The sequence below is a fragment of the Lepidochelys kempii genome, chromosome 27, assembly GCF_965140265.1.
Source record: "Lepidochelys kempii isolate rLepKem1 chromosome 27, rLepKem1.hap2, whole genome shotgun sequence".
Taxonomy (NCBI): domain Eukaryota; kingdom Metazoa; phylum Chordata; order Testudines; family Cheloniidae; genus Lepidochelys; species Lepidochelys kempii.
In genome coordinates, this window is record NC_133282.1 from 14,541,512 (window position 1) to 14,566,685 (window position 25,174).

General features: G+C 43.1%; 1 protein-coding gene across 1 annotated transcript in view; it reads right to left on the minus strand.

Annotated features, from left to right (window-relative positions):
- Positions 1-322: 322 nt before the first annotated feature.
- Positions 323-25,174, minus strand: part of NPEPPS (aminopeptidase puromycin sensitive) — a 62,605-nt gene continuing 37,753 nt past the window's right edge. The window contains exons 10-23 of the mRNA XM_073326253.1: positions 24,629-24,793; positions 23,209-23,313; positions 22,693-22,753; positions 21,575-21,684; positions 16,870-16,933; positions 15,546-15,685; positions 10,170-10,304; positions 8,259-8,478; positions 7,514-7,656; positions 6,132-6,188; positions 5,489-5,596; positions 4,799-4,954; positions 4,645-4,692; positions 323-1,716 (exon numbers count right to left, since the gene is read on the minus strand). Coding sequence (XP_073182354.1) covers positions 1,564-1,716; positions 4,645-4,692; positions 4,799-4,954; positions 5,489-5,596; positions 6,132-6,188; positions 7,514-7,656; positions 8,259-8,478; positions 10,170-10,304; positions 15,546-15,685; positions 16,870-16,933; positions 21,575-21,684; positions 22,693-22,753; positions 23,209-23,313; positions 24,629-24,793 — 1,665 coding nt within the window. The 3' untranslated portion in view covers positions 323-1,563. The remainder of the gene's footprint in view (positions 1,717-4,644; positions 4,693-4,798; positions 4,955-5,488; positions 5,597-6,131; positions 6,189-7,513; positions 7,657-8,258; positions 8,479-10,169; positions 10,305-15,545; positions 15,686-16,869; positions 16,934-21,574; positions 21,685-22,692; positions 22,754-23,208; positions 23,314-24,628; positions 24,794-25,174) is intronic.

A 25,174-nucleotide genomic window follows, 5' to 3' on the forward strand; every position in this document is an offset into this window, starting at 1 on the left:
ATCTCTCCTCCCTTGTCCACCCTTCGTAAATTCTGTCCCTCGGCTATTAGTTCTGTCGTGTTTGGGAAATAGGCTGCATGCAAAATGCTACACAAGATATACAGGTCTTCTGATCTCCATATGGTTACCTCGTCCGGTACCCTATGAACGGCTGCAGGAGGGGAAAAGAGGCTGGAGACAAGTGCTCCTTTGGGAAGTTAAAAGCCACAGTAGACAAATGACCAACAGCGTTCTATGGAAACGTAAGAAGCTTTCCAAACTGCGACGATTAATCTGAAGCAGCGCCTCCTCAGACCGCGAACAGAACACAAAAAGCAGGGCATGGATTTCACATTGACATTTTTATTAACGCCAACTGTTTTAATTTTTTTTTTTTTTAAAACAATAGCACAAAAAATTTCAGGGAAGCAGTTGGACAGTTAGTCTGATGACCTTCTGAAACACAGTTAAGCCACACCAAATATGAATTCCTGTTAAAAGAAAAAACCGTGGGAACTCAAACGTTCATTGATTAAATGGTGTTGTCTGCTTAGTAGACCATGCTGTTTTGTGAAGTCAATGATGGCACACAGCTTAGACTTCATCTAAGTCACACCAGTTATCACTAATTTAAGGCTTCGGAATCAAATGACCATCGACATCACAGCAAAGGAACAAAACTAAAAGCAAATGTGGCTACGACTGTGAGGAGGCTGGACAAGCCAGATCTTTTAAACAAGTAACGGTGCCGCCCCCGAACAGCGGCTGAGGGGAACCAGTCACACGCTACTCTAGCTCCTCATTCACATGCAATTTGAGGGTGCATTTAATAAGGGGAAAAATATTGCCTCAATTGATCTCTTATTTAATGTGGCTGTGAAAGAGGTTTCTTTAACAATTCCTTTATCTCTAAGAAGGTATGGAACCATGGAGAAAAACCAAAGAGCAACAGAATATTTTTCTTTTTGCCAAGAGGCGACACAGAAGGGATGCGGGGGGGGACCTACTATCCTTGGATTTGATTGGAGGTTGCAGGAAAATAATCTCCCCAAAACCACACAGGTGGAATTTATGCACAGATTCAGACTGTTATACCAGCTACCTGCCTTTCATAGTGAACTGTTCCACACAACCCGCACTACAGTGTCTTGTAGGTCTCTGTCTTACACAGAGGTGTTAACCCATTCCTGCCCCAGACTTATCACAAAATTCCACTGACCCAGAGCCTCTGGTTTCCTTTTTAAGGGATGTAAAAAAACAGAACATCTGTCAATAAGAGTGTAGGAAGGGGGTGTTAAATATTTTAACCACTGACAAGGCTTGAGGAAGTTTCACAGTTTTGTTATGCTCTATTTTATTACTATCATATTTACAGACTTTTTTTTTTTTGCTGAATTGCTGATAATTTTTTTTAATAGAATTTAATTCTGGAGTGTGAGCAGGAACCAGTTAACTACATTCATTGTCCAATCCCCATCGCTTTGAGAAAAGACTCCAAATTCTTGGCATATGAATCAGCTGTTGGGTAGCTCCTCCCTCTCCCCCTGACGAGGCAGTAGGATTGCAGTAGCCGCATGCACGGATTCACACCACGGCTGGCGGGGCCTTGCGCTGCAGAAGATATTGGTGGATGCTCTCGGCGTCCCGATTCAGCCAAGCTGCATTCAGCAAGATATTTTCACAGCACTGCTGGACAGTGCGTTCTGCTGATGGAGCAGGGTGAGTCTCAAAGAAGGCCTGAATAAAACACACATCGTCCATAAAGGGGTAACACCCATAGACAAAAATAATTTTTTAAATGGTCAAATTCACCAGTTGGGTCGAAAGTCTTTCTGCGAAATATGATTACACAATATCTAGCTCCTGGGAGCCCTTACTCATGCGAGAAGAGACAGTTATGTCAGTGAGCTTAGTCGGGTGAGTAAAGGTCACAGGGTGGGGCTCTTAGTTTGCCAGAGCTACTTGTGTAACCACAGGTACTGCAGGGGAACAGCAAAACGTCCGCGCTGGTAGGGAAATCCACAGCATTATCTTTGCAAGCTGGTTCAGACAGAGCCTTCTACCGCCGTGTGCTGACTAGCAGTGACAGCACACTGAGCTTAAGCAAAGACAGATCCAGCATGCATCTTATCATGGAAGGGCAGCAAATGAGAAACAAATCCAAGGTGTGACTATCATGAGGCTACTTGGAAGACACCAAATTAAGCCCAAGGCCTTTTAGGATTACTAATAACTTTGTTAACGGTCAGATTTTTTTTGTTTTGTTTAACATGCTGCTTTTAAATGGGCCTCTGGCCCCAGAAGGGAAGGGGCACTGCTGAGAGCACGGAGGCCTGCCCTTCTCTCCACTCCCCCAGAAGAATGGAAGTTGACCACATGGAAATAATTCCAGCCAGAGAGCACTCCATTAAAGACGGTCACTTAGCATTTTAGAATTAACTGACTACAGGAGCAGAGCAGAGGATGCTGTCAGAATAAGGATGAATAATCATTAAATTTATCTGCATACTAGCTCTTCCCCACGATAGCAGAACCTCACTAACTCACACTATTGACTAGGAGAGCCACTGAGAATTAGCACATTAGTGAACAAGGTAATAGTATCAATAATGAAGGAAACGGCATTACAAAGTACTCCGTTCACTTCTCTGGACAAGTGGCTGACTTTTGTGTAGGGGACAGAGGTTCTGCACAATCCCCTGCAGCACAGGAGGATTGTAGAGGTGTGATGTGGCTCATTCATCTCACTGAGTGTTCTTCCCCTCTATCTTCCAAAGTCAAACCCAGCCCCGCTCCAGAGCACCAATTTTTGAGACAATCTTACTACGCTTCTGGAACAATCTGAATGTTAAAACCATCTTCTTATGGGGGGGTTGTATCTGAGAAACCCCTTGACCAAATGACCCCAACTTGCCAAACTAAACACTACTCCAGGCCCTGTGTGACAGCTATATTATTTAAAGATTCGTAGAATTTAAGGTCAAAAGAGCCCATTAGATCATCTAGTCTGACCTCCTGTATAACACAGGCCATTACATTTCACCCTGTTACCCCTAATATTGAGCCCAACAGCTTGTGTTTGGCTTAAGTATCTCTTCCAGAAAGGCAACCAGCCTTGATCTGAAGACATCAAGAAATGGAGAATCTGCCGATTATGATGGAGCAACAGCACCACCTGTTACGGTTGCATTAGGGATTTCCATTTTAACAGGGATGAAAAAGGTATACAAAAACTGTCTTTTGGGTCAGAGTATCATTTTTAATTGTTTACTGAGGTTTGTGCACGGTTAGATTTTTCTATAGCATTTGTGGGAGAAAAATATCCTTTGAGGTTTGCTACGACTGTTCTAATGAAGGAGGAAATGTGGGTGTGGTAATATCTTTTACTGAACCAACAGAAGATATTACCTCCCTCATCTTGTCTCTCCAATACCCTGGGACCAACAGGGCTACGACAACACGCGTTTTAAAAAGGGCCATGTGACAAATTTTTAACATCGGATATTTATTTCCAGAAGGAGCCTCTGCAGGCAAAGAGAAAATAATGTACACAACACATTTGCAGAAAGCTGCCAAGGACAGGCCTTGAACTCTCAATATATGGGTGCCGCTCAGATTCAGTGGCCAAAGCTTGTCGCATTGAGCCAGCCCCATACTCTGACATCAGACCGTCTGCAAACGCTCCGGCTTGCAACAGAGCCCCAGTGTAGCTGTACACCGGCAAATAACTCTCTGGCTCCTCATCCTGGCTCTAGCCACACTGGTGTTCAGCTTTTACTCTAACTTTTTTAACATTGCTTTTCCAGAGAGGAAGTGGGAGCCAGACATTAGTTGAGATCAATCCTGAGCGAGTAAGATCAGTTTGAGCCCCAGGTACATACACAAAAAAGTTACAACATTTTGATGTCATGATTATTTTAAGAGGACCATATCTTGGGAACCCCTAGGCCAAATGACCTCAAATTTAGACCACTAATCTATCCTGGATCCCCATGAGGTACAGGAATTTTCAAGACAATCCAAATATGTGAATTTTAGAGCAGTTGGAAAAATCAGCTGTTAAACAGTAAGCTAGTCTCCACCTTAATTATAGTGATACTAAAGCCTCTCTATATCAATTCGCTTTACAGTTTACATAGCACTTTACATCATAAAACAATGAACATTAGACAGTTAACCACCCCACCACTTCTGACATATGGAGGTTTTAATTCCAATTTACAAATGGTGGAAACAGGGCTAGTCCAGATAACAAAAGTTGCACAAGTTTACCTAACGGGATGATTTTAAATCAGTTTAGTTAAACCAGTGCAAAAAGCTACGTGGACACTTATTCTAGTTCAAACCGGGTTTATTGCAGTTTACTTTGAATTGAATAGGCATCAGATTAAGCAAAGCCAAAGTAAGCGTCCACACAGGGGTTTGCACTGGTTCAACTAAATCAGGTTAAAAACCAATTTATTGAAACCAGTGGAACTTTCTCATGTTGACAAGGCCTGAGACACAGAGGTTAAGTGCCCTGGCCAAAATCACAGCCAGAGTCAACAGAAAAAGCTGGGATTTGAAATCAGGCGTTTCTGGCTCCCCCACTCTTGTGCCTGTCAAAGAAAGCTAGTCACTCTTTTGTTATTTTAGAGGACAAGATTAAAGCAAGATGAGTCTTACCTTAACTTCTGCAGCCATTTTATCAATTGCAAATCCATCCACCGATAGCTGAAAAGGGATAAGAATATTTATGTTTTAAGGAGAACCATTTTAATTAGAACTGTCTAGAAGTAATTAAACGACATGCCCAAAGTTTCCAGGCAACTGCACCTACCTTTATTAGTCTGGATATTAAGAATCCACCCTGATAGCGATTATAAAGTTCCTCCCAATTGTCCTTTACAAATTTCCAGGCAGCTCTTCTCCCCTGCTTGCTGCTTCCAGCCACTCCACCGATAACAGACACGGTATCCTGGGGACGTACCTCTTCCTGCAAACAAGGAGGAAGCAAACATTCAGGCCAGCGTCCTCGGAAATAGACCATTTACTTGATTTCCCACGGCACTTTTCAGAGGTTGCGCTTGTAGGCAGCATCGATCAGCTTCTGTTCTCCCAGGCTGTTCACCCGTTGGCTTTTTAAGGTAGAGAGCAACAAGCTAGTCCATGAGGAAGAGCTGCCGCTAGTTAAACAGGAGAATGACTAACCCTGGGGACTGAGGGCAGAGATCCTCAGTCTAGGGCTGAACATTAAAATTCAAAGACAGGTGACACCCCTTCACACTCCCCCTCAATACCCCTCTTGGGCCTGACCCCAGGGCCTTGAGAAGTCTATGCCACGTTAATCATGGGATACAGAACAACTCTAGAAGATTTGGCAACAAGGCCAAAGTTTGGTGGGTCCTTTTCAAAAGCAGTTCTGATACTTCACCCCTACCCTAGAGCCTTCCATCCTACTACCTCAGGGTGCTCAATAACAACCCTGTTCCCATGAGGTAGACAAGTACCAGCCCCTCTGATAACTTACTGAAAGTGCAAAGGTCAGAACTTTTTGGATCAGTTCAGGTTGAGAGATGGCTCCGAGAACTCGCTCAATTCGGTTCTTCTCCTCCTGCATCTCTGCTTGTTTGTGTAGCTTCAGAGAGTTGAGAGGAGTAAGCAGTGTTAAACACAGCACAGATTAGGAGCAATTGTTATGTGGATTCTTACCCTGTACAGAAAATCCTTCACAATATACTGGAGCTGTATGGCTGGCATTCAAGTATTGGAGATTATGAAGTGGACATGTGGTACTACACGGCTATACATACTCCCAGAGCTCTTCCACATTATCAGCCCAGCAATGGGGAACGTAGCCAACTGGTAATCTGCACTGGACTACTCACCACTTTGTTTACGTAGGGTCAAGCAGGCACCACTCCTTTGAGCAGTGGTACATTGTTTTAAGAAAACAGGTGTAGGAGCCCACTAGATGGCACCTTAACATTATCTGTAACCAAACAGTACTGTGGCAAACTAGCTTCCACATCACCTGCTAAAGATGGGAGCGACACTAGCTTCAGACCAACTGTCTCATAGATCAGTTCATGAGGAAGAATATTTAGTTCCTGCCCGGATAAAAGGACAGATCTTGAGGTGACAGCAACATAAAGCAACAAGAACGCACTCACCTTTAGCATAGTGTCTAAAGTAGCACCATCTCCATGCTTCAAAACTGTTACATATACCTAAGAGAGAACACAAACAAGGAACGCTCCTTGAAAAGCAGGCTTTTAGAAATGGAAAGACAGAGGAAAAGATGGCAAAATGGATGAATGGGCTATAGGTAAGACATTGTACATAAGAGTACCCATAGGAGTTCTCTAACAATGTAAGTGATCTGCAATAATAAATTTCTCTCACCAGTGGTCTGGGACCAGATCTTGGAAAAGTTTACTGGTCCTGAAAATATTAGTATTGGACCAGCCCCAGTAAGTCACAAGATAGTGGACTTTAAAGATCTGTCTTGCTCCTTGCCCTCCTGTTTCAAGTCACACTTCAGGAAACCTCAAAGCTAGAAATCAATACTTTAAAAAAAACTATCATGCTTAAATCTAACTGTAAAAGGGAGAGAGAGATTTTGGCTGCTAAAATCATGTTGGAAATTAAACATGGGACAATGGTGCCAGGAGGCAGTTGCAAGAAAGCAATGACAGCGAAGTGATTTCTAGTGGGGTACAGCACAAACCATTCCTCGTTCTGGTAATTCACAAGATATCTGATCTTAAAACTGTTACCAATCCTTTGATCTAGTCAGTGCTATTTGGTACTGGTCCAGGACTGACTGAATGAAGCAAGTCCCAGATTTCAGACCAATGTCATTTTCAACCCCTGATCTGGTGATAGAGATAATTAGGATTTTTGTGGACATGCTAAATAGCATACCAGTGAAAGATTAAATGTTTTATTAAACTACAGTAACTCACTGGTGACAGATATATATACAAAGATTAATAAAGTTTAAGGCCAGATGGGACCATTGGATCATCTGGTCTCACCTCCTATATATCACAGGCCACTGAATTTTATCCAAATACTCCTATGTTAAGCCCAATTATTTCAGTTAAATAAAGCATTTTAGTCCTCATGAGACTAAACACCTATAAGCATTCAGTCAGCTGCCTGGAGAAAGCCAGCAATTTAAGGATTAAACTGAATTACTGACTAGGAGCCAGCCGCAATTCAATATAGGGCACAGAAGAAATGCATTTACCAACCAACTTTACTTCTGTGGCACTGATTTCTGCTGGCTTGCCAAAGGGGATGGGGATCAGTTCACTAATAAGTTCCAAAGCAATGAAGAGCATTGCAAACTTGCTAGAAGCAAAATTCAAAAAAGGCAAGATCTGCTCAGTACAAACCTAATTCAGGGACAAAAACCTAGGACGGCAGTGCTGCAGTATGGGACTCATACTAATTCTGGTCACTGTAAATACGACAGTTTGGTACACAACAAGGGGCAGAGTGAAAATGGGTTTGGCTCCATTAGGAAGCAGAGTTCACAGTAACCTACAGGACTTCTCAGGTCAGCTGACAGGATGTGTTTTCCTTCTACGTGGTCCTTAAACCGACGTCGCGCTTCTTCTAATGTTGCCTTATGCCCAGCTTTTCCTAGTTTTCCCAAAACCAGGCCCCTCAGAAGTGCATCCAGATGACCTGATAAACAAGGGTAGGGAAGAGAGAAAAATTAATTTGGGACAATATTTAAGCAGCTCCATTCATGACCTACAGCCATTAGGATAGGCTATAAATGCACAATCATTTTCTCTCCCACATCCTTGTAAGCTGTATGAAAAAGCTAGATCTTCTCCACACCCCTGGCTCCACTGGACAATGCATTGACTTTTGAGTAGAGGTTCATGAAAAGGGGATTTTGCAGGCTAGACACAGATAGTTAGAGCTGTAATCTGGCCTACAGAAATTAGGTATAACGTCCATTTGAGCCTGTCAATGCTTTGCTACAACATGACTCAGATTAGTCTGAGACAAGTTGTGCATGCGTAAAGTTTTTCATTAACCGTGCAATCTTTGCACTGTCAGACTCAGAGCTAGGATAAGAGACCTCTCAAGCTGCAGAGAAACATGCTGAGATGGATTTTACCATGTCAGCTGGCTTTAACTGCAGCTAGAAAACATGAGGAACATTTTTCTAAACACACCAGCAGCAATGCCCCACCCCCCAAAACTTTTAACCTATTCATCACATAGCAGTATTTCAAAACCACTGTTAAATTCCATAGCATAAAGAAATCTCCTACCCTCTCCAGGTTTGGGGTCCCATCCCAGCCTCTCCCCTATGGGTGAAAAGACATCTTTCACAAACACCTGGATTTCCTCACAGAAGTCTGTGTGGGACAAGAGAGTTGAGAGAATCCCCAGGTTACAGCTCAGGTCGCTCCACACTGTATAATTGGGCTCATTCACAAAAGCCTCCATGACTTTTAGAACATCTACAGTGCTAATGATTCCAGCTCGGGCCTGGGAGAGGAAAAGAGACAGATTAAACTCATCTCCAAACAGAACTGAAACAGTCAGTAGTTCACCAGATAGTTATTTAACATTCTTTCCTCTTTGCAGTCTACAGGGTCTGAATGTGAGCTGCACTTGTGTATGGAGAAAGATGGTGCCAAGATGGGTCTACTGAGAGTTTCTCACCTGCCTTCTTATTAATAAGACACAGCACCCAGAGTGCATTTGAACAGCAGACAAAGCACTTTATAAGAAGAAGGCTAAAGATAATAATGGGAAAACCAAGGCCAGAGCTTAAGCAACTTTCTCAAAGTCACAGTATGTTTGTATTAGGGCTGACAACAGAAACCCCCTCCCCGAAGCCCAAGCCCTTCCTTAATCCCAGTCAGATTCTGTGCCCACTGAAACCTCCCTTCAGATTAAACATCTACATTTTACTTGTTACCATTCGTTCAGCGAATGTACCATTCTGTCTCAGTGAAACTAGGGAAGTCAGTTTCATTTCCCAATTCTTGGGCGCTAGCACAAAATTGTTGTTCCCTCCACTATGAGAAAACAATTAAATAACTGTTCTTAAAAAGGCGTCATGAAAATATTTTTGTTCCTAGCAGTATCCAATACCTAAACTACAGGCCAAAACTATTAACAGCTTCCCCTTAAAAACCAGTAACAACTAAACCGTGGCATTCTTTACAAGCTTAGGACTATTTCTATCTCTAAAGTTGCAGGAAGTCAATGAAAAGGAGGACTTGTGGCATCTTAGAGACTAACGCATTTATTTGAGCATAAGCTTCCATGAGCTACAGCTCACTTCATCGGATGCATTCAGCAGAAAAGTGAGCTGTAGCTCACGAAAGCTTATGCTCAAATAAATCTGTTAGTCTCTAAGGTGCCACAAGTCCTCCTTTTCTTTTTGCGGATACAGACCAACACGGCTGCGACTCTGAAACCTGTCATTAAAGGACGTCAATGTAGTCTCAAAATTGTGTTTAAATCCCTCAGCTGATTGCTGACTGGCAATATAAGAAAGTATGACTTCAGTTACAGAAGCTAACTGCTCCAAGAGCCCACCCCATGGGGCATTTGTATCTTGTAAAGGGGATATGCAAAGCTGGTACATCTTGCTTTAATGGAAATCTGTGCTTGGACACGGAATCCAAAACCACCGGTCATTTCTTTCAACAAAGGAGGACCTTCTCCAGCCCATTTCAGGAATGGAGAAGGGGGTCGACTGTTTCATATCTAACGCTCAATTCCCTATGCAGTTTCAAAAATACGTGTATAGTATGTGGGACATAAAAATGGGTTCTGTCCCCAGAGGGAAGACAGTTGACAAGCTTCCCCAACAAGCCCTTTACTCAAAACCCTTTTAGGGATCAGGAAATAGTCCTGACTCAGGTGAGAGAAGCAAGGAAAGTTTTCAGATACTATTTGTTTATAAAAAACACAGTGTGAAACACCTTGTGGGAAATGGCAAAACAGAGTTGCAGGCTCAGGTTGGTGCCACAGGATTTAAATTTATAGTACAGGTTCTAACTTGCAAAGCTCATTAATAATCCTCTGTATGCAGTAATCCCAAAGGTGCTTTGACTCCAGGAACAGAGCCCGGCTCTTCAGACACTGATAGTTACAGTAACTGTAGTTCTCATTATTAATCATCTGCAAAGCGGACAACACAGGACAGGAAGAGAGTTGCTCACCAGAGAGAAGAGATCATTCTGCAGCCCAAGCCTGTCCACAGGGGGTAGGGAGAGGTCTTGGATCGCTGGTATTAAACTCTCCAGCAGGTCAGGGCTGTACTGAGTACGGTAAAACCCGACTGTTCCCAGGTTTAACTGAAATACACCAAAATAAAACCAACATTACCAGCACTGAATAATTAAGCCAACTGTTGTTCTTCTGGAATATATGGAAACAGTTTTCAAATAGTCCTTGTCTGTATATGCAGCAGAATCAGCCACACTGTCATTTAAAAATCATAACTATTTTGCACAGCACAGAGGGAAAAAGAAATTAAGAGGTATGAACAAGGGAGAACACATCTGAAATAAGGTGTGCTGAAGCAGAGATATCCAGAATGGTAGGAGCTGTAGAGGTGAAAGTTCGTACACCATCAGTGGTAAGTTTATGTGGGGGAGACAGAGGCTAATAAGTATTTAAATTAGTGGGGAAGAGAGCAGAGAGAAACTAGCTCCATGAGGTAAGACTGGATCAACTCCATGGAGAGTTATAACAAGGAGGGCAATTTTGAATGGAAGTCTAAAGCGAACACTGTCAGTGGAGCTGTTTGAGGATGGAGTGACAGGGACATGCCTCTGTCTATGTCTGAAGGCAGACTGCAGCATTCTGGGTCTTGGAGGAATCAGCAAAGGGGACTGCAGTGTAGACACACGCACATCTAAGTACAGAGGAAAAACAAAAATGCATATCTAACGTCACCCCACAGCCAGCTCCATTCAATTCTGATATTGGCAATGCCAGTGCAATATTTGGAAACCATCCAAATCAAGTTTGCAGATCTCTTTCTATTTCCTGCAGAAAGACAACTAAACTCCTCTGTCCTGTGTAAAAGTGCTTTGTGGTAAGTAAACTTGATAAACTACATGCCAGCTGACATAATATTACATTTCAATGACTCAAGGTGGGTGTTCAAACATCTAGGTGGATTTAACCGTGTTAAGATGTAAAAGAGCTCAGCCAGGCTTTGAATTTATCATCCAAACAGGACAGAGGTAAGTTCATACCTCTGCAGGTGTAACTGCACCGGGCAGTGGGCTGATTTAGCGAAGCATAACAAAGGATGGGGGGATTCTCTCTCAGAAGGGCGAGGAAGTGACATTTCTGAACAATATGATCTCATCTCTCCTCCCATTCTCAACAGGCACATCTGAAGGTTAATCTTCGTGGATCCCACCCAGGGCCCTACACTCCCCACTTTAAACCTCTCAGAATTCCCTCTGTTGGAGTCCAAGGATGAAGTGTTTCTCCTCTAGCCAGTAAGAGGAATTCAAAATCTTCTCAAGGAGATAGTAATGCAACTAAAGCAAGCAGGAGTCAAACCTGTCAAGTCCCAACACACCACAAGTATAACACCCTTGAACGCCACAGGATCAAAGATCAGGCAACACCGGGCAGTTCTAATCTGAAAAGGGACTCTGAAATGGCATTGTAGGGTTCCAGATGTGTCTCACTGAGTCCATATCAAATGATCTATTTACAAACACAACTATGTTTTTTCCTACCTGCTAGCCTTACAAGTTCACCTTGGGTTGGGTTCCTTCCTTCTCAGGCATCACTATTACAGATATCGCAGGTCAAGTCCTGCCCTCACTGATAAACGTGCAAGTCCATTGTCTTTTAAGTTATGCACCCTTATTACTGGTGAGAAGGAAAGAACTCAGCTTCATTCTCTGATTCCAGGGTGAACTTGCAGAACTGCCAGCAGGAAAAGAGGATGTTACTTACCTGTAACTGGAGGTTCTTTGAGGTATGTGGTCCCTACGTGTATTCCATATGTGGATGCACATATGTGCCTGAGTCTGGAAGGTTTTCTTAGCAGTGTCCATTGACCAACACATGCATCGTGCATCCCCTTGTGCTCACAGCCGAGGGTATAATAGGTTATGTGGATCAATGCCTCTCCAGGATCCCTCTTACCGCTGAGTACTCCAGTCAGCAGCAGAAGGGATGGAGGGCAGGTATTGGAATACAAATAGGGATCACATATCTCGAAGAACCTCCAATTACAGGTAAGTAACCTCCTCTCCTCTTTGACTGATAGTCCCTATGCATATTCCATATGGGGCGAGTAGTGAGCAGTGCGAAGGCAGGTGAAAGAACATTCAGTCAAAAGTATGGCATGGCCTACAGCAGCATCTGCAGCCACTGCTAGGGCGATGGCATAGTGGAACATGAATGTGTGTACGGAGCACCAGATTGCTGCATGACAGAGGTCTTGCCACGAGACATCTGTGAGCCAGGCCGACGTGGCTGCTTGTGCTTGCATACAGTGTGCCGTGACTCCATCAGGCAGCGGTAGGTTGGATTGTGTGTAGCATTCGAAGATGCACCTGGAGACCCATCTGGAGATTCATTGGGCGAAGAGGGCTTGGCAATGACCACAAATAGTTTTGGTGATGTGTGAAAGGAGTGAGTCCTGTGGAGATAGAATGCCAAGGCACAGATGTCGAGGGAGTGCAGCACCCTCTCCATATGGGAGGCGCGTGGTTTGGGGCAGAACACAGGTAGGTGGGTGCACTGCTTTAGGTGGAACTCTGACCCTACTTTTGGGAGGAAGTTTTATTCTGTAAGGAAATTTTATTCTTGTAGAATACGGTATAAGGGCAGTTTGCCATCATGGCTGCCAGTTCACTGACCCGTCTAGCAGAAGTGATGGCTAACAAGAATATCACCTTCATGGAGAGGTCAGACAGGGAGCATGCTGCCAGCAGCTCGAAAGGTGGCTTTGTGAGGGTGGAGAGAACGAGGTTAAGGTCCCACAGGGGTGTAAGCTTGCGTACTGGCGGAAAGGTATTGAGCAAACTCTTCATGAAATGGATAGTGGTAGGATGTGTAAACACAGAGGCACCGTCCATGGGGAAGGGAAGAGTGAGGGGCACCGAGCGCTGCCAAATGGACTCGGAGAGAGACGTTTTGCGATCAAAAAGGCCCGACGTTCTGCGACTGAGAAGGTAGTCGAGGACGATGGGTATAAATATCACACTCAGTGGGTGCTGATGTCAGCGAGCCCAAAAGATGAACTGTTGCCATGTTAGCTTGGTAGCTGGCCCTGGTTGATGCCCTCCTGCTTTGGTTAAGGATGTCTCGCACTGTGGTGGAGCAGGCCCTGTCTCCCCTTGAGCCCCATCCAAATACCAGGTCATGAGGTGAAAAGTGCCCGGGTTAGGGTGCTGAACCTGGCCCCAAGCTTGTGTGAACAGATCCGGGAGTGAGCGGAGGCAAAGTGGCGTGTGACTGGAGAATATGAGGAGGTCCAGGAACCAGAACTGGTGTGGCCACAACAGGGCTACAAGTATTACAGTAGCTTGGTCCCACTGGATCTTGCATAACACTTGTGGGAGGAGGGGAATGAGAGCAAAAGGCATAGCGCAGGTCACCCGTCTAGGGAAGAAGAGTGTGGCCCTGTGAATCCTCCCCTATGGCTCCACGCAGCAATAAAGGGGCCGCTTTCAGTTAGCAAAGAGGTCCCTGTGGGATGCCCCATTTGTGGAAGAGGTATCCGAGTGGGATTTTGTGCAACTCCCACTCATGGTCAAGGTAGAGAGTCCTTCTGAGTGAGTCAGCTAAGGAATCTTGGGTGCCTGGGAGGTATGCGGCTTGGAGCATCACATGGTGTTTGATGCACCAGTTCCAAAAGTGGATGGACTCAGTGCAGAAGGTGGCCACCCAGCCTGCTGATGTACACGACCACTGCGATGTTGTTGGGAGAGCAATTGAATGTGCCGAGACCAGATGAGAGGAAGAAATGCCTGGCACGCAAAATGGACTGCCTTCAGTTCCAGCGCATTTATGTGCATTCTGACCTCTTGTGGCCTCCAACCCTCCTGGACTGTGATGGTCTAGATGGGCTCCCCAACCTGTGAGGGAGGTGTCTGTTGTGATGGTGGCCTGCAGGGTGGGAAGGATGAATGGGGTCCTGACTATGTCCTTGGAAGGATCGGTCCACCACATGAGGGAGGCCAAAACTGTTTGCAGAATAATTCTGGCCTCCAAATAGTCCTTGTTGGGTCTGTAGATGGAGAGGAGCCACAGGTGGAGGAAACGCATGTGCAGATGTGTGTGTGGTGTGACGGAGGTATGTCCAAGGAGAGACAGAGAGAGAGAACGAACAAGAACAGCAGACTGCGGCGTTCGGCTTGAAATGCAGGTCTGCAATTATGCCTGTCAGAGTAGCGGTCCACCAGGAGGAAGGCTCATGCCACAATGGGGCTGAGCCATGCCCCAACAAAGTGAATCATCTGTGCAGATAGGAGCACTGACTTGTCTTTGTTGATGCAAATACCTAGAGATGTGAGGAGAGTGCAAAGGGTGAGGATGGTGGAGGTGAGTTCTTGGGATAGTGCAACAAGGAGCCAGTTGCCCAGGTAGGAGTACACCGATAAGCCAAGGCAGCGTATTTGTGCTGCTATGACGGCAAAGACTTTCACGAAGACTCACGGACCCGTTGCTATGACGAAAGAGAGGACTTGGAATGGGTAGTGGTGGTGTCCTAGCTGGAAATGGAGAAATTTCTGGTGGGCCGGATGAATGTCGATGTGGAAGTAGGCATCCATGCCAAGAGCCACAAACCAGGCCCCGTGGGGGAGAGATGGGATAATCGATGCCAGTGTTACCATATGGAATTTGGATTTCCTGATTAAGGTGTTTAGTTGCTGAAGGTTAAGAATGGGACAGCGCCCATTTGATATGTAATCACTGAGAGACTGGCCCATAAAGTTATTTCATGGAGTCACTTTTCAAAGTACTTCTCTACCTTAAGAATGATTATTCCTTAACCTAAGTAGTTCATATGACAGCTATCCAACAAGTGTTTTTCAGTTTTGACATTTAGATTCTGATACATGCATCACTATCTACAGAAGACCTCAACACTGAATTTTTCACTTGCAGATCTGTACTGGCCTGATAATAGCCAGTAAAAACTCTACATGCTCATGAAAGATAAACAGGACTATTTTTGGCCAGGATGGGCTTTAGTTAAGCTGTGGTTGCTATGGGGATGCACAAAAAGCCACCACAGTTCAATTCAAAAGCTGCCACAGTTTAATGGCATTGGTCAGCTTTTCCAAGCTTGGACTTCTAAATGGTTTGAGTTTACATTGTCTAGAACGCTCTTGGAAGCAAATCCTCAAAGGGAAAGGACCCCCCCTAAGCAAGCACTATGGAGCAGAGCCAATGCAGGGTAATGGCACCAACAAGACCCACCAGAAGCATAGCAGGCTTGCAACACAAAAGAGTAGGAAAGGAAAATGAATGGCCTGAATGAAGCATAATGGAACATCTCAATGAGGTTGAATTTAAGTCTCATGAGTATGTCCCCTTCTGAACAAACTCACCTTCACCCACTGGCCTGGTTTAACATCTTTCAAAACCAAAGTCAGCTCTGGCTTGTCCATCAGCACTTGCATTTTGGCACAGCTGGGGTCATCACTTGTACAAATACTAATGGGGACCATCCACAGAGGGCAGTCCTCCCCTAAACAAGAGAAAAGAAAAAATGAAGCCTGAGGGAAGAAGGTAGCAGACACTTCCCGACACAGAGGTTCAGCCTAATGTTCCAGCAGGTTTCAGTGGCCAATTCAACACTACAGTTTAAAGTCAGCTTATTCTGACAGTCAGGAAAATGGCAAAGACTCAGAGAAAAGGATGATTTTAGAATCTAACAACAGGAGTCCATATATCACTTCTGAAATAAAACGTTCTAATTTCTGTACATGCAGTAGCTAACCAGCATTTGTATCTACTTAAATTATAAACGACAAGCTTGTGCTTGCTCTTATACATGGAGAATTTACTCAGTTACTGAGGCCCACAAGATGAGCTCTTTGAGGGTATGTCTTCACTACCCGCTGGTTCGGCAGGCAGTGATTGAACCAGCCAGGATTGATTTATCGTGTCTAGTCTAGATGCGATAAATCGATCCCCGAGCGCTCTCCCATCGACTTCTGTATCCAGCTCTGCGAGAGGCACAGGCGGAGTCGACGGGGTGGTAAGTCGATCTAAGTACGTCGACTTCAGCTACATTATTCACGTAGTTGAAGTTGCATAACTTAGATCGATTCCCCCCCCGTGTAGACCAGGACTAAGATGGCAGTCAAGGCCCTAGATTGGATATTGAACAAAGGTTTAAACATCTTAATATGCTAATATAGAAACATTTTACAGGTGAAAGTCTCTCCCCGATACATGTGATAATGACATGCAGACTCAGGATACGTCTACACTGCTGAGGAAAAACCCACAGAGCAGAGTCTTAGAGCCTGGGTCAACTGACTCAGGCTTGTGGAGCTCAGGCTTGGGGCTAAACACGGCAGTGTTAACATTTGGACTCTGAGCCCTTCCCTGCCCTAGGTTTCAGAGCCTGGGCTTCAGCCCAAGCCCGAATGTCTACAGTTATTTTTAACCCCACACCCTGTGAGGCCGAGTCAATCGACCTGGGCTCAGAGTTTATCTTTGCAGCATAGGACATACTCTAAAAATGCAAGAGCACCCAGGGCTTAGCTTAACTTTGGGTTTTAACAAGTATTTTAAAAATATCTAAATCCTAAAAGGGCACCTGCCTGTGCAATCAGACAGTGCAAGAGTTGAGTTTCACGGAAGTGCTGGCGTGGCATACAATATGATGCACGGCTCGACTCCTGCTATTAGCCTTCATCTTACCGCTATATGGTCCACTGGCACAGAACTTCTTCTGGACTAACTTCAGAACTTTGTCCTCTTCTTGCTAAAAATGGAAAATAAATGCTAAAGTAGTATCGATTTCAAAAACTTCCATGATGGAAGAACATTCTCATGAAAACACAGAATAACCGGAAAATGTTTTTTCCAATTCCCCTGCTCCCACGGCTCAATCACGTGGGGCAGAGGGTTGTTTTTTGTTTTTTTTTAAACTAGCAAGCAACACAACTGGAAACCGATACTAGGGTTTCAGTCACTCGATTCAGAACAGAGTCCCAGCACATTTAAAGATCCACAGAGTTTAAGGCCAGAAGGGACTTCTAGATCATCTAGTCTGACCCTTCTGCATAGTACAGGCCAGTAAATTTTACCCAATTACCCCTATATTAAGCACAATAACTTGTGTGTGGCTAAAGCATATCTTCTAAAAAGGCATCCAGTCTACAAATCAAGACGCCAAGAGATTGAAAGTCTGCTACTTCCGCCTTGGTAGTTTGTTCCAAAGGTTAATACTGCATGCAGTATTCCTGTATTGGTCTTCCCAGTGTTGTATAGAGCTAAAATCACCTCCCTACTCCTAACTCACTACTTCCCTGTTCATACATCCAAGAATTGCGTTAGCTCTTTTTGCCACAGCCATCACACTGGGAGATCATACTGAGTAGCTTGTCCGTTATGATCTCTAAATCACTGCTTTCCAGGATGCAGTCCCCCATTCCATAGGTATGCCTTGCATTCCTTGTTCCTAGAAGTATAATTCTGCATTTGGCTATATTAAAATGCATTTTTATTGGAACATGCTCAGCTTACCAAGCCATCCAGTATCCCTCAGTATCACTGTCCTGTTGTCATATGTTATCATTCCGCTAATCTTTGGGTTAGCTGCAAATTTTATCAGCAGTGATTTTACATTTACTTCCAGAGCATTGATGAACATGTTGAACTGTGGTAAGCCTTGTGCCAATCCCTGCAGAACCCTACTGGAAACACCCCTAATTTGATTATTATTCCCCAAAATGATGAATGGAGATTTCAGCTCCATTATCAAGAGTGGCCTCCAGTTGTCACTAAGGTATGAGTTCCTCATCTGAAGTCCCCAGTCTGTCCCATAACTGCAGGCACAGAGAACTAGAATCAAAGCAGCTGAAATTCAAACACGTCCTCAATCTATACCAATGCTGAAAGTCTAATGGAAGTACAATAGGGTCGTTCTTCACAGGCTCACCTACTCCAAGGCTGAAAAAATGTAACCGTGGCAGTTAAGTGTCTTCAGTGCAGAAAAGCACTGTTATCTAGTACATTCTAGAAACCAATAGATAAAAAAATTCGAACAGGTGATAGGAAGAAGCCCATATATTTTCATCCCTGGTATAGTATGATTCTGTAAAGCTATTCAAGTGTAAAAACAAGACACAAAAGGAAAAAAATAGGCAAAGAAAAAAATGTTCATTTTAGGAAAATCAGATGCAAGAGAATCCCAACTACAGCAGTGGTGATAACTGCCAAGTCAGAAAAGTGAAACAGGTATTTGGTGCCTGGAAGGACTAATCTGAAAATGATAGAATCAGGAAGTCATTTCCTGCTTCTTGTAGTTAACAAGAACAAGAGCACTCATATCATCGGAAGATTGCATGTTACAGCAGTGCTGGGCTAAGGTCAAAGGCTTTGGAAGAAAAATAATCATTTACATGCAATGACATTTTACAGGTGAACTCCTAGAATAGAGAGGTAATAAAAAAATACTAATGAAGAGTAGAAGCAGAGACAGCTTTGCCACAGTCTGAAGGGAAATGGGGCTTCCAATGGTTTGAAGGGTTGACAAATTGATTATATAGCACAAATCTTGGAGATTAAATGCTCACAAAAATACACTCAGAAGTGCAATCAAAGGCTCTTCAATTAAGGCAGGAAGTGGTCTATCAGCATAGCTACTGGAGAGAGAACTTCTCTACTGGAGCTTGGGGACATTAGCTACACAGTGCTGGTCCTCAAAGCCTGCCTGAGTCAGGCAACTTTGTCAGGAAGCACGTTTCCCAAGTTAATGCAAGCCAGCTTTGCCAAGTTTTTAGGGATCCTCATTCAGCACTGGGATGACTCAAGACAGGTTATTCGTTCATCCTTTATTTTTCTTTGAAAGTTGCTTTGCCACTTCTGCTTCAGAGTGGAGAATTGGGTTCAAGCTTGTAGGAAGCACGAAGAAAGAAGACTGGGATGATTTAAAGTGTGACGGAATGGCTATACATAGCACTTTAAAAATGGAGAATTACTCACTGGAGGAAACAGTGTCCAACCAAAGTAAAGTCCACCCTTTTCCATTTAAATGTGCTTCTGAACCTGAAAGTATAGGGCTTGAAAAGTACTGTAGGTTAAAGCTCCAATAATCAGAATTAAAGCAGAGGAGGTGACAGAAGCACCCATAGTAAATGTTCCTCAAGATGTTATGGTCCACAATGGTTGAAGAACAAGCTGGCTACATGTTTGCAATGCAACATGGCACCAAGAAAGACAAATACAACTTTGGTCAACGTTAGTAGAGGCATCTATAAAATCATGAATGGTATGGAGAAAGTGAATAGGGAAGTGATATTTACCCCTTCACATAACACAAGAACTTGGGGGCGTCTCCTGATGAAATTAATAGGCAGCTGGTTTAAAACAAAAGGAAGTACTTCACACACTGCACAATCAACCTATGGAACTCATTGCCAAGGGATGCTGTGAAGGCCAAAAGTATAACTGAGTTCAAAAAAGAAAGAATTAGACAACTTACTGGAGGACAGTTCCATCAATGGCTATTAGCCAAGATGGTTAGCGATGCAATCCACGCTCTGGGTGTCCTTAAACCTCCAACTGCTAGAAGATGGGACTGGACAATGGGAGTGGATCACTTGAACTTGCCCTGTTTTGTTCATTCCCTCTGAAGCATCTGGCACTGGCCACTGTCAGAAGACAGAATACTGGGCTAGCTGGACCTGACCCAGAGTGGCCATTCTTATGCTCATCACATCAGAGTACAGTAGAAGATCGTGGTCTATGAAGTGCTAGTGAGACCTAGCATATTGTATTAAGTCATAAGTGCCTCAGCACCAGAAGATTTTAAGAAAAAAAGGAAAAATTATTAGTGGCGATAGTCACTTTTTATAAGCTAATGTTTCTAAGTGGCTAAGCAACTACTACTGACAGGGAGGTGAGAATCATCCAACAAGTATTTGAAATGTGTAACATCAGTGATGGAAAGACACTGTATAGTATGGTATGAACTAAAAGTAAGGGGAGGACATTAAAAAGGGGAACACTTACTGAAAGCAAGATTATTAAACTGGAGAACAGTTTCCAAGGAAAGTGGTAGAAGCCCCTCTACTTAAGATACTTGGTCCAATCTAATTTTAAGTTTCGAAGAATATACAGTAATCCTCTCCTAACAGTGTGATGCATCTAACTTTTATGATGCACTTGCTCAGAGGATAATTTGCCAATTTTACTGCCCCATTATAACACTCTTAATGTATATTAGGTATGATGAACTAGAGAGAATTAGAGGTCAAGAGACCAATTTATATGCAGTGTTTCAACATTTTAATTTCAAACACCACATATCTCAGCTCCTCATTCCTGCAGGTGTCTGCGACAGTCTCTCTCTGAACGACACCGAGAAAAACAGCAAACTGAAAATTTGCCACCGGAGACCATAAAAGACTTCAGAACAATTGAGGGCAGATCAGTCTTCTGGCTGTAACATTTCAGAACCAGGAAGTCTATCATGGCAGTTCATTAAACTCTTTCAGGAATTCTTTCCCAATCTCAAATTTTAGCACCTGCATTAACCAATTCTCCTTGTTAATCCCAGAGGGCACAGACAATTTCAAGTAAATTGGAGTAATGTCAGTAAAGCGTCTACATCCCTGTCTATAAACCTGGATGATATGTTTCCTCTGAGAAACCTGAGCTAATACGGCCCTTCACATCATTCATTCAGCCACAGGATTGCTGGATTCACCCTGGATTTACTTTGAATTTCACTCAGAAAGTGACTTACTAATGGATCGCAGCTACCTTTGTCGTATACTATGAGGATCCTAGGGATTGTAGCCCACGAGCAAGACTGGCCATGCATCTTAATCCACAGCTGATTCATTAACACAAGGAAGATTGAGAGGGCCAATCTCCTAAAGTCATTGTAATTAAACTGGAATGAGAAGTGAGTCATGCCAGGTATTCTCTCCTGTATACTTGATGCACACTCAGAACATAAAGGATACTTAATGTCTAAGCTCCAAGCACATGAACTGAACGCATCAGGGGAATGAACTCCATACCACTATGAATAGCATTCCCCAAGGAAAGGGATAGAAGCTCCTCTACTTAAGATACTTTGTCCAGTCTAATTTTAAATTATGAAGAATATACAATAATCCTCCCGCAACAGTATGATAGCACCCAACTTTTATGTTCAATCTAACAGCATTCTCCCTCCCTTCAGGAGCAGATTTTGTCACTGAACAAAAGCAAGTCACTGCACTGCCTCCTGATCAAACAGAAGAAAGTTCTGAAATGACTGGATACTATTAAAAAGTGATCCAGGACACTTAAGCAAGGTAGTGTTTTGTTCTGAAGTGCAGAGGAACATTTAGTGTAACTGGAATTTCAAAACCTCTAATGATGTTCTGTTTTTATCATCACAATTTACCTGCTCTGCTTCCACATAAATGAGTGGGAATCCCATTTGTTTGGTCCATGTATTCATTACAGCAGCTATAGGTTTACCACTGGCTTTCTCCAGGCTCTCCCAAAGGTCCTCTGTAGAAGAAAAATCATCAGTCTAAGGGTTCCCAAATTCTCCTCCCCACCCCACCCCAAACACACACACAAAAATGTAAATCTAAACACACATTAAAAAGCTATTAAGGCCACTATACTGGCACCATCAAGGAGTCTAATTTGTGTCATTTTATTTATTCTTATTGTCACAAATATACCTAATCAGAAGCTAAAGATGCCTCCCTCCGTGGTTTTATGCTCCATTTTTGTAAAGTTACACTATAACAGAGATCACGCAGTTAGAATAAGCAGCAGTTTAAACCTCCCATGGAAAACGTCAGCCTCTTCATTAGGATTCCAAAGAGTATCATTTGTAATGCATTGTTATCAAAAGATTTGGAGTAAGTAATGAAACATTCAGAACTGTACCAGGCTTTAAAAACAACTGCTCTCTTCTCTACATACTTTCACATATTATGCCCAGGAGCATTACTGAACATCTGGATCACTTATACCTAAATGACAGAGAGCCCCTTATTCCACTTCAGAATTTTAACTTTGATACACGGTAAATCGCCCTGTGAAATAAGTGCCAAGATACGCTGGACACAACCTCATTTGATCCGTTTAATCCCACATGTGATCAGTTCTGCAAATGGAAATTTGCAGAAGCCTTAATGGCCAATTATCAATTTACTCTGAAAAACCAACCACTCATTAGAAAAAAGCCTCAAGGGCAAAAATTCTGAATTAGACTACTGCACAGGCAGCTTTACTGAGGTAAAAACAGCTCTTTCTGATCATCGTGCTTGTGTACTCCGGAGGTTAGAGAAACGGATTGGGAGAAAGCCAAGAGTATATTGGGTTCTAATCCAGGCTGAGCTACTGACTCATTACATGACCTCAAGTGCAAGTCTATTGACTTCCTTGCATCTCAGTCAACTCAGCAGGGAAACTGGGTATTTTAGAAACCCAAGATACCGCTGACAATTTAATTCTCCAGAGTTGAGCTTTCCTGGATAAAGTACAAGAATAACTGCTGATTACCTGTAGCTGCATTCCTCTGCTGGAACCTGGTTAAGTACAAATGCATTCCTTTCCGAAAATCCTAGAAACATACAATTAAACATGTAATTGCACCAGAAAGGAGGTTCTTACTTGCCTTCCAGTGTAGTGCACTTACTTCCACACACCAGTCAAGGATCCCTAGCACCGGTTTTACTTATCTGCCACTCTCCTAGGTTGTGACATTAGGCACCAAAATGGCTTTGTAGCATTATTGGTAGGTGACATTCAAGCTTCAAATGCATTTAGAACTTTTAAACAATCATGTTTCTATATTGTCCGAATAGCTTACTTCCCCCTTGAATTTATTCAGGGTGTTTACATTTCCTCTCGAAGTGTAGTTATGGCTCCCCAAAACTGAGTGGGAAAATTAGTGTTCAGGAATATAAACGTTCAGCAACCAGAAATGACAAACATACATCTGTTTTTAACTGTTCAACAAGAGTTTTTACTAACAATCTGAATTAAATTGTGTACAATAGCATTGTGCATTTTTACCTCATCTCCAATGTAGTCATGTAACATTCGGATTACAGATGCTCCTTTGCTATAAGAAATAGCATCAAATATTTCGTCTACTTCAGATGGGTGGCCCACGCTGACCTGGGATTTACAGTACAATGTGTAGTTAGAATAAGAACATCTTATCTGCAACTCCAGTTCCAATGAACAGAACAAAAAAGTCTCAATAGCCAATGCTAAAACAATATTCTTATTTAATAGTTCAGCTACAGAGGAGGTTCATGTAGCCTATCTCCATGTCTGAATCTCTTACTAAGCCTGCCTAATATGCCTCTTCAACTAGATTTGTTCAGAGATGGCGGTGTTAGGATTTGTTTATAGGTTGACAGTCTTGTGCTTAGGTTCCAGCCCCTAATAAATAGGTCTGAAGGTCTTGTCCCAGTCCTTTGTGGCCCATGATCTACACTCAAACACTCACACTTTGACTTGACTAAATTTGGTTGAGCTCAAAGTAAACAAATAATATAATGAAAACTGGTTACTGATGGGGCAATGAGAAAAGTAAACTTCTAAGAGTACCAGCACTGTACCTGTCTGTGGGTGATAGCAGTACATCTACAAGTATCCAAAATTCCCTGTTATGCAAAGCAGGATCATGCCCCCTGATATCTATTACATTAAGTATTTCCTTGATTATCTGAAAGCTTGACTGAACATATTAAATCCCTGTCACATTTATATAATGGAGGCTAGACTCTAAATATATATGAATAGATCCAACAGCTACCACCTCACCTGTACAAATACTAAGCAGATGAGCAGCCTAATTTTCAAAATTTTAAATGACATTTTATGCATTTTTAGGTTAAGGTGCCAGACTGACAGCCCAGAAGACTTACATTCTTATTTGTTCACAGAACAGGTACAGCACAAGCAGCGGCAACATGAGTTTCCTCATATTGTCCTGTTAATGGGCCTCAAATTCTGAACCGGAGTGACCACCTCTAAGGATTACAGGGAAGTTACTGCCCTCTGGTCTACCCTTCCCTCACTGCTGAGGCTCAAAGGTACCAATTAGTGGTGGATGCTTCTAATGTGGGCAAGTATTGACTGGGAACTGGACTGAGACCCAACAACTCATTTCACTGTTGTCAGAGGGAAAACCATGTGTTTTGGTCACTAGTTCGCCAGCTCAAGTCAGTAGAGATGGAAGTGTCTTTAAACCATTACCAATTGCTTGAGCTTTCAGATCTCCCTTAAGTACTACTTTTACTAGAAGAGTCCTTCCTATTTTAACAGAAAATCTACTAGATGCAAAAGCAATTTGAGATTTTGCTTTGCATTGTGAATGCCTGCACACTTCCCTCCTTTCTAGCTATCAGTGGAAGGTTTCTACCAAGAATTCCTAGTTTAACTGAAAGAGAGACAATGCCAGTAGCAGGGAGTTACAGCTCACTTCAATAGGATGACTGTTGTCTAAGGCATCAAGCTCTTGAGCTCGTGTGTAATCAGCAGAAACAAACTGAGTCCAGATATCATATTCTGGGAAGCAGTGGTCTACACAGAGATACTCGATCCAGGAGGCAAAGCCTTCATTCAGCCAGAGGTGGGTCCACCATTCCTGGAAAGAAAAGAGTATTTGAATATAAAATGCTTTATTTCTCTAGTTTCACTTATTTTAACTCTTCCTACTCACTCAACTAAAAAGTCTGCATTACAGACTATAACCTATTAACGGCCCAGTTAACTGCAAATCAGAGAGAAAGGTCTACTGAGCTGGTATCTGAATTCCACAATATGGAGAAGTCAAATTTAGGAAGTGGAATAGAACACACAGCAGACTGGTTACACAAAAGTATCCCCTTTAGCCTTAGAACAGCTTGTGGACTGAACTGAACCCAGTGCAGAATGGCCTATCTAGCAACCATTTGCTAGGTGAGATGTGCTTCCAAGAACTCAAAATGGAGAGGGCAAACCTGCAGAGGGTACAAAAGAAATTGCT